This window comes from Myxocyprinus asiaticus, chromosome 15 (genome assembly GCF_019703515.2).
Source record: "Myxocyprinus asiaticus isolate MX2 ecotype Aquarium Trade chromosome 15, UBuf_Myxa_2, whole genome shotgun sequence".
In the NCBI taxonomy this organism is placed as follows: domain Eukaryota; kingdom Metazoa; phylum Chordata; class Actinopteri; order Cypriniformes; family Catostomidae; genus Myxocyprinus; species Myxocyprinus asiaticus.
In genome coordinates this window covers 27,928,134-27,949,385 of record NC_059358.1, presented here as the reverse complement: position 1 = coordinate 27,949,385, position 21,252 = coordinate 27,928,134, and the positions used below count along the sequence as shown (strand labels likewise).

Sequence of the window (21,252 nt, the reverse complement as noted above, 5' to 3'; positions counted from 1 at the left end):
ATATATATATACAGAGAGAGAGAGAGAGAGAGAATATTTCATAATTTAGTTTTATATATATAAAATATAAAACTAAATTATGAAATATTCTCTATTATGACAATAACAAAGTTTAATGTTACTCTATTGCTGCATTTCACACAGAACCAAATTAGCCTCAGAACTGCCTTTGATACTACAGTATATGGACTGAGGTGGGAGCAGGCTTAATTTAATCTGGCGTTTATGCGGCATTGCATTTTAACAGAATTTAAAGCAGGCTCAAAAGATGCTGTGTAAATGATGGAGCAGGTCACATTTGAACTAATTAAATATTTTAAGTATGAAAGTGTGCATGCATGTGAACGTGTGTGCTAGCATAGGGTGACTTGAAAATGAAAGATACGAGTTGTGTTGACAGGCCTGTTAGAGGAAAAGCAATGATGTTTTTCAGGAGCTTTACAGATGGCTTGCTGCAGTGAGTGACAGACATGTAGAGGGAAGGCCAGTGGAATAAAAAAGGAACACTGACATTAGGCACTGGCACACAATACCACAGACAGACAGATGTGTGTAGAGCTGTGCGAATCACGTTGCAGTTTCCTGTTCTGTGTGTATGACAGATTGTGTTTGGAAGAAAATGTCAGTGTAGCTCTCTGATCCTGAACAGAACACACACTGTAAGTATTGCTCTGTTACTATTACCAACATAAACAATGCGACTTATTATGATTTAGCCAGTCTGCTACAGGTTTTCTTGTATACGGTCAAAGGTCTTTTGTTGCGACGCTTCTCTGACTGACACAAACGTTGAGTAACCTACAATAACAAGCAAATAAAATTATATTCAAAAAAATATTTATTTATTTATTTTTGGTGTATTGGTGTACAGGTTATTTATACATAAATATTTGTTTTTGAGGATGTCTTAAAACATTTTTTTTAAAAATGTTTTATTATCTGTGTTTGTTCATATGGATTCTTATAACATGCTTTGTAGTTGGCATAAACATGCAAAAGTTTAATGCGTCAACCTTCACTATGTGTAACATTAACATTTATTAGGTCACTTTTAGGATCACTGGCGTCAAAACTTGACATGTTCTGCAGGCCGAGGACTTAATATAGGCACTTGAATTCAGAAATTTGTGCAATGTTGTTGACTCCTTTATGATTAGTGAAAAATGTGTCCAACACTTCAAGTTTTATTGTATTTTCATATTAGAGTTCTGTAGTTAAGTTTAGCTAAGCTAAGTTGTCTGTGTTTTTGAAGTTTCAGCAGTTATATGATGCACTAAATCTCACACGATCGTATAGAATCAGTAAAATGATACTTTCTAGTTTGTTACATTTCATTCATACAAGATCATTTAGGCAGAAAGCTATTGTGAATTGAACAGTTAAACAGTGTACATTTAGGAAATAGTGAAGAAATGCTCATTTTGTCAGAAATACATTAAACATGATTCATAAAATTAGATGGTTAAATACAGCAATTATTTTGGAAGAGGTATTTTTTCATGTTTAAGTCACTAACATAATCACCAAAATCGATTTATTAATTCAGTAGTTTCCATGTAATGGACTGCTTTAGAAAGTTTTTCCCTGTGGCTGGTCTGGGTTTGGTGCTGTCTTTTGCACTGAAATGCAATGAACCATTTTTATTTCATTTTTAAAGACACCATCGTCTTCCCCCATCCAATTTCACTAGTGAAAATCCATCCATATTAATTGCAACATTTATTCTATTTTCACTGCAGAGACAACTCATTTCTAATAGAAATACAAACAAGATTATGAAAAGAATCGTACTATTTAGACATGGCCGTCATTAATGTTAATGACTTGGTTTTGTTTGTGATTTTCTTGGTGAGGATAAACAGGGAGAGATAAACACTGAGATTTAGCACATATGAAATTATATTGTCTCTATAAAAAACAGGATGGTTGTTTAGACTAAGACAAAAATTGAGTCCATCTTTGTGATTAAAATATTGAAAAAAGGCATGCGCATCCAAAGATTTATAAATGTGGTTGCAGGATCCACAAATATCAAACAAAAAAGTAAATAAAGGAACCACACACATGGGGACAACAACGTGAAGTCTGAGGAAGAGCTGAATGGCTCAAAACATCACTTAATAAAATCCTGTGTGTTTTCTTTATTTACGTTATTTCCATCGTGGTGCTACCTTCAGGTGAATAAAACTTTCATAGAGTCATACTCCAGTGCATAATTTAGAGACTCAGAATTCCAAAGCAAAACATGCAAGCAAGTCAAAGATATCAAGTTGTCATTTTTGTTTACCATGCTATAATACTGTGAAGTGAGTATGATTGCAAATATCTGGAGAAAGTTCTTTTATGGCTTGTCTGTGTTTTTTTTTTTTTCTGTCATGCTATTTTCATTTTGAAATCATTACAGCATAACTGACTTCATGAAAATGCACTGACGTTACGCAACAATAAACCCCACTTGTATTAGAAGCATGTGGCAGAGAATCTATATTGTTGGACTTTTGGTTTTTTTTGGTGACTTTACTCATTCTGTCAAGGCATGTTGCACTTAGTGAAAAAGAATCTATTTACATAATAAATCTACAAAAATATCTTCCAAAAAGTCAAATCAACAAGAGAGCTTTTAGCTCACTGCGCACAGAGCATACACGTCAAAATGTACCATTGCCATATTTTTAATAATCACAGCTATTTTTTAATCGTATGGACAACTATTGTAGCTAGAGCAGTCTTAAATTTCACAATGTAAAATAATAGTTTATCACCTTGACAATTAATTTGTATCCAGCCATTTTCTCTTTAAAACTCAACTCTGAATTGTAGGACATACACAAAAAGTTGCATAAACAATGCCCTCCACACACACACACACACACACACACACACACACACACACACACATGTTTGTGCAGCTATCATTATGAGGACTCTCCATTGACATAATGATTTTTATACTGTACAAACTATAGATTCAATCCCCTAACTCTAACCCTACCCCTAAACCTAACCCTCACAAAAAACTTTCTTCAGTTTTACATTTTCAAAAAAACATCGTTTAAGCAATTTGAATTATGGGGACACTAGAAATGTCCTCATAAACCACATTTATAGCATAATACCCTTGTAATTACCAGTTTGCAACCTAAAAAAAGTCCTCGTAAACCACTTAAACCTGCCCACACATACACAGACATAATGAAGAAATTATGAATCAAAAGTAGTATGAATAAATATCATCATGGTACAATCTTAAAATCTAGCATTAGCTGTTTGTGTATGTATTGTGTATACTAAATGCATTACATTGGATAATGCAACGCATTAGACACATGCACGGTTGGTGTCTCACACAAGCATTAAATTTGATCTCTGTCAAAAAATCCATCTAAACTATAAGTCTTCTGTGTTATCATGTAGTATATCTGCACAACGAGAAAATAACATGTTGTATTGTAACTTTTAGAGGATCCTTATGCACATTCAGGGACAGAAAATATAGTATTTTTTATCAACTATAAAAAAAAGTTTATACACAGCAACTTGCATTCTTCATAGGGAAATATGTATTGTAATTAATACCACAGTTCCACCTGGCACATATACTGTATGTATTTATATCTGCATAAGAAAGAGAGATTGGACAATGTAGATATGTAATATGCCACGCGAGTCACTAATGTAGGGTACAACAAGGCTTAAGGCCCCCATAAGGAAAATGTGCCTTCTTCTTGTCCAATATGAATGACGATAAAAAACATTTCATTTTTATTAAATATTTAACCAGCAATAAAAAAATAAGTGGATTAATAAAGTGAAAAGATATAACAAGTTTGTTTTGATTTAATACCATGTAATAAACGCAAGCATACTCTATGACAAAAGGACAACGGGGGAGCTATAGTGATATAATGATATATTGGTCAATATGCAATATCATATATGCAGATTCTTTTAATATAGCACTTTATATTTTGAGTAACATTTAAGTCAAAATAACTCCTTTGGCGTTTTGGTAATATGTTTGTATTTTTAAAGACTGCTGCTGTTAATAACAGAACTGTGAACACGTTGGAGGTACAATGTTAGTGCAGGCATATTTTATAAGTGAATCTCTGTTGTGATTGGTATACAGTCCATGTGGGCCCAATTTGCACATCCTTAACAACAAATCCATTCCATATGGAAATCAGATTATCGCATGTACAGGCATTCTGCATTTCCCCCCTCTGCTAACTTAGTGTGTCGGGTGGCCTTTTTATACAGAGCAGGTTTTCTCCGACATGTTAGATCAATGTACATCAAATCTATCTTGTGTGATCTACCTTTTATCATTTCACACAATCATGGATCAGAAAAATTTCTCAGTGCACAGCAACAAAAAGGTATTAAGGAAAGTACTGTAGTGGTGTTTGTTGTTATTTTGGGCCTTTTAGTCCATTGTACCCCTTCTGTGAAGGCTTTCTCTTCACAGGGGTGTAACATGTTTAGAGCATAAATGTAACTGAAATCTCAAGCACATAAAGTTAGGACATATCTTTTTCTTATTTCATCTAGTTAGGTAGCTTAAACACTTATATGTAGCCTAAGAATATTTAGTTAGAATGTAATTATATGTGTTAACAACTGATTTAAAATATATTTAGGTATCTGTAGATAAAATCATCAGACACCAACTGATCCTCATTTAATTAAATCCTGCAACAAGCATCCTTTTGTTACTAGATACCTGTGGCTGTACATTATGAAAATCAAGGCAGCAATAGTTTTGGAATCATCAATAAAGTTGAGGATTATAAAGCACATAGTAATATATCTGAGCGCTCAACCAAGGAGCAAAAATGAAACAGTGTGATGTCGAGCATCCTGCTTCCAGAACACATAAATGGTGCAAGTAGATTCTACATATTTTCACAAAGAGTGAACAAATGTGTAATTAGACAAAATAAAGAACGAGAGTGTTTAATGGTTAAAGGGTGGTCAGAAAGTGATTCAGTGTCACATCACTATGGGTGTGATGCCTTCATTTTTATTGGTGCATTAGTGTACACAGAAAGTGCTAAAAGGTGTTTTATGGAACAGGCATTTTGAAAAGCGTAATAATAGGAGAGTTCAGCTGTGTTTTATCAGTTTATTCTTTGTGTTATTCCTTGTTTGAATACTGCAGTTATGCTTACAGAAAGAGTGAGTGATTTATATAATGAGAGAAGGATTCCCTCTTTCACACAGTGTGTCATACAGGCATGTTTCTCTGTTTCTCATCCTCTCACTTTAGTTTGTCCCCCCCCCACAAACACACACCACACCACACATGTTGTCAGAGTGTTTTCCTATCTGACCTTTAGTTTCAGTCTGGATGGAATAGAAAATGTAATTAATGAGAAAGAAGCCAACAAACATCTTCAGAGCATGCAAATCAAATATGGCTCAGTAGTTGTTCTGCTGTTATGGAAGAGGCTTTAAACACATTACATTTTCTATTACATTCTAGTCTGCTGTTTTTTTTTATATATATAAACTCATCAAAAAAGAAATGTCCTCTCACTTTCAACTGCTTTTATTTTCAGCAAACATAAAAAGATTCAACAACTAAGACATAAACTGAACAAATTTCACAGACATGTGACTAACAGAAATGGAATAATGTGTCCCTGAACAAAGGGGGGTCAAAATCAAAAGTAACAGTCAGTATCTGGTGTGGCCACCAGCTGTGGGTGGAGGAAGGAGGATGTCTTTCCTGTAACGCACAGTGTTGAGATTGCCTGCAATGACAACAAGCTCAGTCCGATGATGCTGTGACACACCGCCCCAGACCATGACGGACCCTCCACCTTCAAATCGATCCTGCTCCAGAGTACAGGCCTTGGTGTAACACTCATTCGCGAGTCTGACCATCACCCCTGGTGAGACAAAACCGCGACTCGCCAGTGAAGAGCACTTTTTGCCAGTCCTGTCTGGTCCAGCGAAAGTGGGTTTGTGCCCATAGGCGACGTTGTTGCCGGTGATGTCTGGTAAGGACCTGCCTTACAACAGACCTACAAGCCCTCAGTCCAGCCTCTCTCAGCCTATTGCGGACAGTCTGAGCACTGATGGAGGGATTGTGCATTCCTGGTGTAACTCGGGCATTTGTTGTTGCCATCCTGTACCTGTCCCGCAGGTGTGATATTCGGATGTACCGATCCTGTGCAGGTGTTGTTACATGTGGTCTGCCACTGCGAGGACGATCAGCTGTCCTTCCTGTCTCCCTGTAGCACTGTCTTAGGTGTCTCACAGTATGGACATTGCAATTTATTGCCCTGGCCACATCTGCAGTCCTCATGCCTCAGGCACGTTCACACAGATAAGCAGGGACGCTGGGCATCTTTCTTTTGGTGTTTTTCAGAGTCAGTAGAAAGGTCACTTTAGTGTCCTAAGTTTTTATAACTGTGACCTTAATTGCCTTCCGTCTGTAAGCGGTTAGTGTCTTAATGACCGTTCCACAGGTGCATGTTCATTAATTATTTATGGTTTATTGAACAAGCATGGAAAACTTTGTTTAAACCCTTTACAATAAAGATCTGTAAAGTTATTTGGATTTTTACAAAATTATCTTTAAAATACAGTGTCCTGAAAAAGGGACGTTTCTTTTTTTGCTGAGTTAATATATCTTGAAATTTAAACCATATGTCAGGTGGCTCATTCACCTCAATACAGTAAACAGGCATCGTCATGACCAAATGTTAACAAGTTTTACGTTTTTCACCATAAAACAAAATGTATATTTTGCATTCAGAAGAAGATATTCCTGAAAAAGCTAGCAAGTATTGATAGGAAATCACATTGCTGATGAAAGATTCCAGAAAATAAGTATGACTTTGTTTTACAAGAATTTCAATGAAAATATTTGTAATAACATAGGCCATTTACAGATTTCAGCAGAAAAAACAGTGAGAGAGCCAGAAACAAAATGACGTGAACGTAATAATTACGTAATGGAAAAGAATCATCTTCTGTACAGTCAAGTTTCGAAAGTTGCTCAATATAATATGATCTAATCTTCTGTGCATTAACCTAAAAATAAACATTTTTGTCAGCATCAGACCAAATGTCAGTAATCTCTCTCTTTCTCTCGACGACTCTTTCCACTGACATTTAGCCAGGATTGCATTTTTAACATACAAGACTTACTTCATTAAATGGAAGAGGTTTGTAACTGAAAAGAAGCACAAAAGAGATTATAACAATTTGTCTTTCTATGTAATTTCCACTAACTTTTCTAAAACAGGGCATTTGCGTGTGAAAGCCTTACATTAGAAAATAAGCAGCTGTTGCATGCATCAGTCCCTCATGGCATCCATCTTAACCCTCTTCAGTTCTCTGCATGCACGCCTCAGAGTTTTCACCATTTCCTACAGCCCACAGTCTAAGCAGATGTGTGTGAATCACTGAAAGTTTCTAAGGATTCGATCTGTGTGAGGGATCCCCTGTTAGTCAGACAGCAATAGCGAATCTCCCACTATACACACAATCTCCATGTGCAATCTCTACTTTTAGCAGATTTTAGTTGGTACGCAAGACGAAAAAAGTGCAGATTATTTGCCAAAAATATTGTTAGTAGGATGTGTGGGTGAAGAACACATTATCACGCTCAAAATACACAGGGAAATGACTTACTGAAGGGGAAACACATAACGAAAACCTATATGGGACATATTGAAATAAATCGCCCACAACCGCCTCTTTCCCTGCTTTCTATCTTTCATTCTTTCTGTAATGATTATGTTTGCTGTCTTGACGCCCTTTCAGTCTATGTGAGTAATGAGGGATCCCTCTAAATTGGGTCTTTCCTTATAGCTCAGCACACAGAGGCAGAGAGGAAAGAGACAATCAAGGAATAGATAGATACTACTAAAGGCTAGCTAAATGAGCACCAAATGCTAACTGAAATCTAGTTACTATGATGAGAATTGACTTTAAAAGACACCTGAAAATCAATAATCCAGTCCAATTGTGGTTTTATTGTATAGCAAAGTCTGAAGTCATAAGAAACCTCAAAGCTACCAACATATTAAGGTGAACAGTGATCTAAAGGACAAAGAGCTTTGTGAAGTTTAACTTATTTTTTTTTATTTTTTATTTTTTTTTGTGAAAAAGATGAGCAGAGCATGGCAGGAAGAGAGAGAATGACAGAGAGGTGAAACCTCAGACACAGATGTGAGGCAGGCAACATGTTTGTTTCAACCTTAATGTGGTTCCCCTTTGCAAACCACCCCTGTCAAAAATGCTCTTCACTACAGTACCTCTCTCTCTCTCTCTCTCTCTCTCTCTCTCTCTCTCTCTCTCTCTCTCTCTCTTCCTCTCTCTCTCTTCCTCTCTCTCTCTCTCTCTCTCTCTCTCTCTCTCTCTCTTCCTCTCTCTCTCTCTATAAATCTAGAGAGGAATACTTTATTTACTCTTAAAATTAAAGGCTCCAATTTCTACCCAAATTATTTAAAATACTAATACTATTGGAGAACTTTTAAGTTCCAAAGATAATTTGTTATTGTCTATGTATTGAGAACTCAATCAATGTGCTTTTGCTTTAAAGAACTCAGAAACCAATACACTGATCTGAAAAACCTATAATAGAACATGAAGAAATGTTTTCATCTCCCAAAAACCTAGTAACCAGCTCAAGAGTGGTACAGTGGAAAATAGTTCTTCACAAGAGGAGGGTTATTCCGTCAAACCAATGGTGCTACAAAGAATGATTTAAGAACCTTAAGACTGTAGCTTGTATAAATGTGTTTAAGGAAGACTTGCTCATGACTTATTTCGGGCCTCTAAACTCTCTGAAACACATCTGCGCAATCTAGCACAATAATCAGAATAAGAATGACATTTTTTGTAAGCGAGTTTGAGGAACTTGACTTGTTAAGTTGCTTCTAATGTTATAATGGACCTATACGCAACAGATATATAAGATATAGTGAGGAGCTATGAAGGGAAGTATATTAATATTTTGCTGTTTTTTGCTGACTTGACAATAGGGGATCATAAAAAAACTGACATAATCAATTTTATATCTATATTTTGCCTCTAGCAAAAACCTTTGTTCTCTTTTATCGACCAGAGTGATCATAATTAGATCCATCATGAAACATGAGCTTCTATCTTTCAATTCTATTTTTGTTTAACAGAGAAATCAAGATCCTTCAAGGAACTGCATAGTTTTGGTTACTTTTATACTAGTAGTGACACAGAAAAGTTTTTTCAAGAAATGAAATGTAGGAAACTAGGAGAGATGTAGTGAGCATGAGCTGTGTTATAAAATATGAAAAACATTAACTTCAATGTATGCAAGCCATTGCTTTGTCTAAAAGGAATCATATATATTTGAAATACATTTGATACCCTTTTTATTGCATGCTGCATGAGTATGTTTTAAATGAGAACCATTGGATTCATAGGATTCAAACCCAGATGAAGTTACAAAAGTCATACATGTGTTTTCACATACTGTTCCTTTTTTTCTGTTTTCTAAGCATTTCCTTACAAATCACATTTAAATTTAGAAAACAAACAATACTGGTCTAATTTTTATGAAAAAAATTAGTTTTCCCCTTAAAATCAATTTGGGCTGTAGACAGTTGAGAATGTGATCCATTTTAAAGTCTGGATTTGTTGTTATATGTTGATTCAGCACAATGGAATCATTTGTACAAGTTATATAATTCAAGCATCTTTGACAGGATCCTGTGCAAAAGTAATAACATGGGAATAGTTGTTTATTGTAAACAGTAGTTACATGCTGTTACTCCACCAGCATTTGCCAGAGCCGCAGTTATGCACTCCGGTTCCGAGTGCCAGGTGAATATTAGACTGAAGCATTAAATCTCTTTAAACAGATGATATACACAATCTAATGTAGCCATTTATGCAACAGAGAAAGGGCAATGGAACAACTGAAATTGAGAATAGAGGAATAGAGAGAAATTTCAGTTTTCATCAAATTATTCTGTTCTGGAAGGGTTAGGTGCTGAAACAGATGTTAATTAGCTGTGTTTTTTAAATGCACTGTAAAAAACAATTTGTCAGATAACCTAAAAATACAGTATGTTTCATCTGACAGCATCTAAATGAACTGTTTGTATTCAAGTCAAAAATATTATTTCATATGAATAAATGAACTGGTTATACCCAATGTGCAATGCGTTACACATTGGGTTAGATCAGGTAGAAATAGCAGTAAAAACTGCAAATTTTACAATGTGGAATTGAATTAAATAACTTATCAATTGCTCCATAACACTAATGTTTCTAATAGGAAACTGACATATAAAAGCACATGGACCCGGTAAAAGTCAATTATACCATGTATTGATGCAAACAAATAAAAATCAACTTAAAAAAATAAAAACATGCAAACAAAACATAAAATGAAACGATGGCAGCGCAAAATAAAGAAGAATAAATTGGGTTTCAGAGTATTTGTTAATCTCTGAATGTTCATGCATAATATTTGTCTTTTAGTGTAGGTGAGAAAGACCTACTCAGAATATGCTTTTTTTGTCTCTGAATAATTAAGTGTCGATGTCTCTAGTTTATCATTAAAGAAAACACTATGAATTTATACAGCAGTTATTGTCATAACAACTTATTGAAGTATTTCATGCATGGACAGATTTGATATTTGGTACAATTTCCTATGCTTTATGGATTTATTTGACTTATTGAATTGGTATAAGAACACCAAAAAGAATACGGTCAGAGAAGTACTAAAGTTTCATTGTCAAAAGCATTCATAACTGACAATTCAGATTTTCTGTGGAAGGAGGGGAAAATCTTCAACCAAAAAAATAAAATAAAATACTACTAATAAAAAAATCTATTTCAACAGCCTTGTGCCAATAACTGGACGTCTTCTTTTACCCCTTAGGCCAATCAGACAGAGGGGAGGCGTCAGCAAAGTTTAAGTAGAAATATTTTGGCCAGTAAGTGAACATATCCGCTGCACAACTTTGAAGAGGAGCGATACAGTGTTTTGCTCAAAAGGTGAGTATATTTACACGTATGTGTACATTTTATTTAAACACATATTATCTTTATCCAACACATGCTAACTTTATTCAGTATTTATCACAGATAATTTTTTTATTTATTTCTCTTTTCTAGCTGTTTTTGTAATATGAAAAAACAAGTCTTTTTTTTTATGTTTTTTTCTTCTTAAGGACACATTGCCTTAGAAACAGAAAACTGGATGCAAGCCGCATTCTAAACTTGATTAAATATGAGATAAAGTAAAAAGTAAAGTAAACTGAACAGGGATGATACTTTTTCAGTTCAGTTGCTATGGCTTAAAGTATATAGCAAAAATGTAGTTCCTATTAAAAGTTGAAGCTGTGAAAATGAGCCACAGAACTACCTTTGGTTCTATCATAACATGAACAATTAATAACAAATACAACAAGATCTAGATTTCTTTGCGCTCTGTGTTTAGTACTAAAATGAAAAAAATAAATATAAAAATACAATATCCAAATTCATTTAGAATTTATTTTGAATAATTTCTCTCAATAGGACTCATTAATTGACTAAAATATTTACGAACCATGTTTAACCTCTCCCGTCCATTACTTGTAAGGTATTCAGAAATTGAAGTTCATGGTCTCAGTACTGTTCCCCTCCCTTCTTTTCTTCATCTCTCTGTGTCTGTTTGCTGTTTAACCTCCATCCTGACCACAGCCCTGATCATCTGTCTTTCTGGGTTAGTTCTTCAGGTGCACTCTCTTGCTCTCTCTATCTCTATATCTACATCTATCTTTTATCTTTCTTTGTGTTCTTCTCTTTCCTCTGTTTCTGTTTCTCATTCTTTAAAACTTTTCCCTAATTTCTTACACATTGTGCTCCACTCGTCACTTAACTAATTATTCTATCTTTGGAGACACTGATATACACTGGATCTAATTAAAGACAATTTTACTCTAGAATCAGAGCAATAAACTTTATTTAGACCTTATGTACAGACAGGGTTGGGAGGGTTACTTTTGAAATGTATTTCACTACAGATTACAGAATACATGCTGTAAAATGTAATTTGTAACATATTCCGTTAGATTACTCAAGGTCAGTAACGTATTCTAAATACTTTGGATTACTTCTTCAGCACTGGTAGATTTTTTCACTTGTTTTGACTATAAAAACTACAGTAAGACAAAATACACATGTTAAAAATACATTCTCCGAAAAACCTAAATATCTTATGCAGTGTTGTTTCTAAAACAAGATAAATCAAACTGATCTTGTTTTATGGATTTTTAGATATTTTTACAGGAAAACAATACAAAAATTATTATCAAGAATATGATTTTTGCCCTAATATCAAAGGTCTTACTAGAAAAAATGAAATTATGATCCAACGTGAATTTTCTTGATAAAAAAATATGATCGTGACAGGTAACATGTGCATGTAAAATGGCTAGAAATAGCATTTTAGCTTAACGTAAAGCTGACAATTTACACAAGGTTTCTTTCTATTTCTTTCTAACTTCTCTGTCTGCTCATATGAATGAAACACATCATAAGAAAGTGTTTCTCCACTGTTCAAATGCACTTTGGATCGCATCATTTATATGTATAAATGTTTTCCATCTGAAAAGACTAAATATTAAATGAAACAAATGACAATAAAATGCAAAGTAATCTCATCAGTAATCAAAATACTTTCTGAATGAAGCTGTATTCTAATTACCAATGATTTAAATTGTAACTGTAGTGGAATACAGTTACTTATATTTTGTATTTTAAATACGTAATCCCGTTACATGTATTCGTTACTCCCCAACCCTGTGTACGGATGGCTGGAATATAACTGTAATATAACTGCATGTCTTAACAAATGGTTTCATTCTGTGATGCAACCACTGACCATTGAGAAACTTCACTGATTACTGAATTCACTTCTCCATTGCTGAGACAATGTGACAAAACAGGTACTTTGTCATGCTGGGATTTACAAAATTTATGTTTAGCCAAATCATATTTGCATAATCAGCCTGGACTGTGAGGCCCCACAAATATTTAGTATCGCACTACCCATAAAAGTTTATCGTCGGGCTATTTATGAATTATTTTAGAATTCTTCAAAATTTTCATACTTTTAATAATAATGTTGATGTGAAAAGAAACTGTTCTGTGTAGTATACTTTGTCTGTGCAACTATGGAAATTAAACTGCAGCAGTTACATTATCTTATATTTATCCTGAAATAATGTTCACCTAAAATATGTGCTTCACGTGAGAACATCTAAATTATGGATACAGTTATTTTTAAAGATTGTTTTATAGAATGATTTTAATTTGATCAAGTGTGCCTAAAAATATTTAAATATAATCAATATCGTAAATAAAAGTCACAGACTAAAGGGTTTACAGCTTGGGGTATCAATCTCTTCACAGAGAGTGAAAAAAAGAAAGATTTATGTGAATCACATACACATTTTAAAAGTGCAAGAAGAAAGGCAAGATCAGATATAACAGACATAATGCACACCACACTCCCAGCACTGCTATGCCACCAGCAGCGCCATGTGGTGTACCTTTTTCTTTGTGTAAGTGAGGAGAGATCCGCCTTTCGTGGAACAAGGGAGGAAGAGAGGGGGTGTTATGGAGGAGGAGGTGAAGAGGTGAAAATGAGCAGGATAACAATCTACTCCCCGTACAATCTCAGCCCACTACAGACACACCTTTCGGCTGCTTCTTCTCGCTGCCTTTCTAACTGTTTTTCTTTGAAGTTTCTTCACTGGCACTCATCTTGCTTTGTGTATGTAACCCATAGCCCACCACAAAGCTTTCTTCTCCCCCTCACCATCCCCTACTCTCACTCTTTCTCTCAATCACTCAAAAAATCTGAGCCCACCACAAGCCCCTTCCTTCTTCTAAAGGCTTCCCATTACTATTGCATTGGTCTAAGACTATGAAATCAGAAGTGTCTTACTGAAATGTTTTACAGATCAACCTTGGCCCTTTCTCCATCTGTTCTGAGGACAGAATAATGCTGTGTTGGATACTAATATCCCTGCTTCTCCAATTTCTCAAAGCACAAGGTAAGTGTGGCAAATAGCATGACAGTTGTTATTGTATATGGCATGAAATCAGTAGAAGCTTATATAAGCAATTTGTGTTCTTGTGCCGTTAGAAATCCCCATGATAATTTACGCTCAGGAAGGAGGGACTGTTACCCTACCCAGAGACAAAAGGGCAAATGAAGAGAATGTTTATGTGAACTGGTACTATAAGTCAGATAGCAAAGAAATTATCAGCAGGAATCCTCAGAGTGGGATCCAAAAGGGTGAGGTGCAATTTTTGTTTAAGAGTATATGCATTTTTGCATATTCAAATAATAATTAGGCTATCATGTTTGTTATAACTGCACATGTATTTATGCCATCTGTAGGGACCTGGATGCGCGCCTCTCTGTTACCAGATTTCTCTCTACAAATCTCACCAGTGGAGGATTCGGATTTTGAAATTTTTCGCTGTGAACAATACGTATTGATGGAAAAGTTTACCAAGACCTACAGACTGTACCGCGGTAAGACAAAGTTCACAGAGAGAGGGCATTTCACATTTTTATATTTCAAATTATGCATTGAAAACATCCCTTTATTAGCCTCTTCTAAAATGATTCACCTATTTTGTTTCTTTTTCAAATATATGAGAAAACGGCACTTACTTTTGTGTTTAAATTTGGACTCAATAAATAAATGAAATGAAATAATTACAATAAAAGAGTGTAATAATGTGAACTAGTGTACTGCGCCACCCTGCGTCATACTGAAAAAGAGAATTCTTAACAGCATACTTTTACACCAATAACAACCTGTTTACATGGTGTGATGTAAAACTGGTGTAAAACTATACACATTAAATAATAAGATTTCACTTCCTTTAGCTTTTTCTTATACCACTTTTCAACATCTTTTTCTCTCTGTTTTAGTGTCTATACCCAAAGTGCCGGCTGTGATGGTTGGTGCCTCTCTGACTCTGAACTGTGAAGTGGAAGCCAGTACAGTTCTTAGTCTCACAACTGTAACTTGGATTCCACCTAAAAACTCAGCATGTGAACTAAGAATTTCTTATAATAAAAATAAAATTTTGGTTGAAGAGGTGCCCGGTTGCGCCAGTGGTGTTTGGACATGCAAGGTGAAGTATAAAAGGCAAGAAGCAGAAGCAACAACGACTGTTTCTGTTATAGGTGAGACAGCATGTGTAGACACTGACTCTATGTACTCTGTATATTTTTGTGTATTGTATGTTTATAAACATTGTACACTGTATTTACGCTCAACCTCCGCATATCTCTTTCTGAGTATATTAATGTATTAATCCATCTACAGGAGTGTGCTTCCTAAATGTCTTTTTTTACATTCTCTCATCTTCACTCAGCTCTTTAATTCAGTTTTCATGTAACTCAATTACAGATTCTTACATTTAAAGGAATATTCAGGGTTCAATACAAGTTAAGCTCAATTGACAGCATTTGTGACATGATGTTGAATACTTCAAAAGTTCATTTCAACTTAAAAAAAAAGCAAAACTCTGGGTTACAGTGAAGCACTTACAATGGAAGTGAATATGGCTAATCTGTAAATGTTAAAATACTAGCCAGAAGATGTAAAAAATATGTGTGTTAACATGATTTTAGTGTGGTAAAATCGCTTTCAAATATTTTAACGATTTTTGTGTAATCGTAAAAGGTAAATCTTATTATTTAATGTGTATAGTTTTACACCAGTTTTACATCACACCGTGTAAACAGGTTGTTATTGATGTAAAAGTATGCTGTTCATTGCCTAACACTGTAAACTGTAAAACCCTAAAACAATGATTTAATCAACTTTACAGCTCAAATAATACATGAGTTTTAACTAAAGAATTCATGTGAGTGGTATATATAATTAGAAGCTTCACATTTCTGCCTTTAACCCCTCCAAAATTTTACTCCATTCATTTCCATTATTATTATTATTTTTTTTTAAGAAAAGGAGGGACGAGTTAAAATAATGTTTTGTGGTAGTCATCACTATGCCATAAAAAGCTGTCGATTGAGCTTAACTTGTATTGAACCCGGACTATAACTTTAAGAATCTGAACTCTTTAGCAGAATTGGATATTGTCAACATGTGAATTGTTTTAAGTAGACTGATTAACCATACAGAATAAGAATGAGAGTTTTTGTTTCCTTACACTTATTCCAAACTTAAAAAGTAACAATGAATAAAATAAACAATAAAGAAACAAGATGGACAGTGAGGAGCTTTAAGGAAAAAACTTGTATATGAATATTGTGTGACAATGTTTGTCTTTGTGGGTCATTTTGTTGCACTGCGTGGTGTTAATTTTTCTTTTGATTTCTTGTCTTTTCCTCCAGATCTCGCCCCTTCTCCACCAGATCCCATTTATACCTCTGTATCATACCACCCCTCTACAGTCGACATCCCTTGTTCTTTGACCTCTAACATCCCCTGGTCCATCTTAACTGATAAAGGTCTCCTGGGGGGTAGCTGGAGCTTCACTTCTTTTAGTGACCAAAACAATCAGACTACAAAATCTCTTCTCAGCCTAAGTTTTCGTCCAACAATTACATGGAACGTCACAAATGGCGCACCCATTACTGTCCAGGGAAGAGAGTTGAAAGACCAGGACCTATCAATTCATAAGCTGCCTGTATCGGAGAAGATCAGGGGGGTGTACACCTGTAGTCTGAAGTTCACGAGCAATACCCTCAGCAGGAGCGTACAAGTGGAGGTTCTGCAGGGTATGCGAAATAACACTATGAATGAATAAAGTAACACTAAGGAAGTCACATTAATTATTGCAAAAACATAGCTAAAAACAAAAAATAGGGGTGCCTGGGGCTAGTTGTCAGACTTTTTACTCCAGTGAATATTGAGATTACGGGTAACACTTTACCATAAGGTTGTATTCGTTAACATTATTTAACACAATAGTTAACATGAACTAACAATGTACAATAGCATTAGAGCATTAATTAATCTTGAATAATGTTCATCTTGACATATACAGTATACAAACATCTATGTTATTATTTTTTTACATTAAAAGTTGTATATGTTTACATTACTTATTGCATTATGAACTCACAAGGACAAAGGATGAACAGTAGTATTTTGATAAATTAACATAAACCAAGTATATGCTAAAATATCACTAGTTAATGATCCCTAATGCATTAGCTAATGCTAAAGAATAAAACCATAATGTAAAGTGTTACCAGATTATATATATATATTATAATAAGTCTTGGCTAGAAAAAAAAAAAATATTTCACATTTCCACTGTTATTGCTATTATTCAATGCACGTTGACATTTTATGGGCCCACATGTTGACCCAATAGCAGGGCATGTTGTCATAGTTATTTTCCTGAGAACACAGTTCAACTTTTTAGTTAAAATCTACCTTAATTATATAGCTGGCCCCTGCCTGAATGCATGCTAGGGTGGTTTATATTATGTTTACTTGTTTACCTAACAGCTTTAGCAAAATTATGACGATATTGGACGTTTAGTGTGGAGGACAGAATTCACAAAATGTATTCTAATTTAAAGGCACTCAGTAATTTTTTCTCATTCAAATGTTTTACTCATGAAGAAATGAATAGTACTGTTAAAAACATATGTTTAAAAGAACACTCATTTGAGATGAACACATATGAAGATAGTATGACCAGCCTTCTTCTCATTTTATATCTGTAACCCCTCTGTTATTTGACACTTGCTCTCATGGAATAAACTAATCTGACTGCTCATAGTGCTCAATGGTATCAGTAACTGAAAACCATCTCTTTTGCGTTTAGCTAAATGCAGTACATGCATGCACTAGGTGTCAGTATTAGTCTAGCGCAAAATAAACAAAAATGCAGTGCACCTCTAAGACCATTTTGAACTAGGTGTTTAAAACTAACATACAAAACCACTGCTAGAAAAACATTTGTTTCATCTGACGTTTGACTCAAAAACCTTATAGTTTCTAAAATATAGCCCTTGTGACTTCTGCTATATTTACATAGAAGTTTCAGAGTCTTTTCATTCTGCAGTTACATAACATGCAGAGTGTATATGAGTAAATGCATAGCTGATACAAACATTTAATTGGATTATTTAATAAGAAATGTCTACATTTCTCCTTGTGTTAGTGACCTCTTCTCCGAGTTCTCGTGAATATGAAGGTGTAAGTGTGAATCTGACATGCACATTAGGAAATCCTATGACCTCTGACCTCGAGGTGAAATGGAAATGTCCATCTTGCTCCACTCTTCCCTCACTCAGCTCCTCTCCTCACCCTGCTTCTCTGTCCATCCCTGAAGTGAGACTGCAGAACAGAGGGAGATGGAAATGTGAACTCTGGAAAAATGACAAGATGCTGACATCTGCTGAGCTCTTCCTGAGGATTGGTGAGAGAAGTGAAAGAAATAGGGAAAGAGTGATGCAGGTGCTGCAAAATGTGTAACTCTGCTTTTGTCAATAAACTGTTTTGCAGAGAAAGTTCCAGTGGACATCTGGCTTTGGGTTGCCGTCAGCAGTGGAGCTGTGGTCTTCATCTTGCTCCTTGTTATTGTCATCATAGCCATTCGCAGATACAAAAAGGTTAATATCTCCATGTTATGCACTCAAAGCAGAGTTTTCCCCAGTTCTTACAGAGGACTTGTCAACAAACAAACAAAGACACACACACTCGACTGTCATCCATACACTTTTTGAAAGATGAAACTCAAATAGATTTTGTGATTCTTCTCAACAGATGATAATGTACAGGCGACGCAAGACCAGGTTCTGCTGCTGTAAAAAGTGAGTTTAGTGGCCGTTTGATATCTTGTTTTGAACTGAAAGATATAGTTCACTCCAAAAGGAAAATTCTGTCATAATTTACTCACCCTCATGTTGTTCCTGTATGACTTTTTTCTTCCGTGGAACAGACAATACTAGATGATTTTAGACATATTGTTAGGGTCTCAGACACCATGGACATTCACTGCATCTTTTTTCATCCAATGAAAGTGAATGGTGACTGAAGCTGTCAGTCCCTGCCCTGTTCACACATGCAACCAGGTTAATTACAGGAAAACCAATGGGACGCCTTTACTGGTAAATGAACCACATGTGCTGCTCACACATATCATCAGTATGGAAATGAATAGGTAATGATAAAACTTCACATTAAGGGAAATTGCCAGAGCAAAATTTACCAGTATTTTCAAAAAGGTCATGTTCACACATGACCTCTAACCTGAAATTTGCAGGTAATTTTCTGGAAAAGGCTGTATGTGTGAAAGGGGCTTTGTGTTCCGTGGAAGAAAGAAAGGCATACGGGTTTGAAACAATGTGACGGTGTGTAAATAATGACAGATTTTTTTTTGGGAGAGCTATCCTTTCAACACGCATATGTAAATATAAATCATCATCATATTTGATTATCTTCCTCTCTCTCAGTCCCCAGCCAAAAGGATTCTACAAGACCTGAGGATCTTCTACTTTTCATATTTATAACTGATGTTATAAATAACCATTTTGATGTATAGCTGTCTGAATACAACCTTCCATGCCAGTGACTGCCTTCATTGTGCAGATGATGTGGTATTTCTTTTTTTTAATCTTGTATCATACTCTCATGACCACATTGTAAATATTTGAACATACTTGATAAGAGGCAGTATAACAGGCAGGATAAAACATATGCTTGATCTCTTTAGGTGTAAATAACATGATACAGTATGTGATGTTATGTCCTAGAACATTGAACCACTAGAAAAAAACATTCAATAAAATGTAATTGAAGCTAGGCATTGTGATATGCTATGCATTTTAGATTACAACTTTGTCCACAATGCCAAACATACCTCATTACAATCTCTTGAATATACTGCTGTTTTTTCTTTTTTTTTTTAAGATGACCACCTTGCTTACTTATCTCCTATGCTCTGAATAGTCTATGAAATGTATATATTAACTTTTTTTTTTTTTTATTTTATTTTCTGGTAATTCTTAATAAAAAAGAAAAAAAAAGAAAGAAAAATACTAATAATGTACAATAAATTACTGTATGAAAAAAATAATTGTGCATGGATGTACCTGGAGTTTTGTACATTTGACCCTCCTCTAACACATGAGAAGACCTTTACTCAACACTATGCCTGCTGGATGACGGGGACAATGATGGTCACTGCTGGACTGAAGAGGTGTTTAAATTTGTGAAGTTCTCAAACTGACAGGATGATCAGATTTTTTGGCAGTAATCTTCTGTCTTTGCTCAAACATCTCAGGCCTGGAACATCCCAGCTGACTCTTATCAGCTATTATAAAACTGACAGGTCCGGTCCTGGATGGTCAGTAGCTATGTTTATTCACAATAAAGCACAGCTATGACCACTAAGCTACTATTTGTATCACTGTGTAGCACCCATAGCTGATTTTTGATGCTTTGCAACATTCTGTGTCGATTCACATCGTGCCTAACAACACTCTTCAGCCATGACTATATTCACAATATACTCCAGATGTTTTTTTTTTGTTGGTTTTTTTTTGCTCCATTTCATTGTTTTTGGTTTTCACCTCCAAAAGCTGGTTTGGGACCATTTAACTATCCCTTGTCCTTATGTACCCATTCAGTATTTACAGTACCTTGCTTCGGGGTTTATGTTCTTCATGGTCACTTCATAGGCTGGATCTACAGATCTGTCTACCATTGTTAAATGTTCTGTCAGGCTTTGCTCCTAATTTTACCATGGTAACCATAAGCAGTGTCGTCTAGGGCATACGCCGTTTGCCCACCTAAACGCCCTCTTTCTTAGGATTTTTTGTATGCCCACCTAAAATAAGTGATGATACGTATGGCTGCCATTATCTACTAACGCGATGCAGCAGCACCGTTGAGTGAATATTATTATAATAATAATTTTATAAAGTGTAAAGAGATTATCTCTAAACGCGCATGGAGCAGCAGGAGGCGGGAGCTCAACTGATGGAACGGGCAAGACAGACAGTCCGACTAAGCTGATCCACCAATCAGAACGTTCATTTCAGACGCGAGTAGATATTTGCTAACCAATCATACTTTCTGTTTCAGTAAGGGGCGGGACGTTTCCAGCATCTAATGCTGATATATATATATATATATATATATATATATATATATATATATATATATATATATATATATATATATATATATATATGCTTTGTGAAAATATTGCATGTTATTGCACCCGTGCTATTTCTTT

At 35.1% G+C, this 21,252-nt stretch overlaps 1 protein-coding gene across 1 annotated transcript; it reads left to right on the top strand.

The window, feature by feature from the left end:
* Positions 1-529: 529 nt before the first annotated feature.
* On the top strand, positions 530-21,113 carry cd4-1 (CD4-1 molecule). Its single transcript, XM_051719510.1, has 11 exons — positions 530-659; positions 10,892-11,007; positions 13,964-14,057; positions 14,150-14,302; positions 14,408-14,545; positions 14,951-15,208; positions 16,385-16,771; positions 18,172-18,429; positions 18,516-18,622; positions 18,777-18,823; positions 19,466-21,113. Exons 3-11 carry the CDS (start codon positions 14,006-14,008, stop codon positions 19,494-19,496), a joined length of 1,431 nt encoding a protein of 476 aa, XP_051575470.1. The 5' UTR covers positions 530-659; positions 10,892-11,007; positions 13,964-14,005; the 3' UTR covers positions 19,497-21,113.
* Positions 21,114-21,252: the final 139 nt, after the last annotated feature.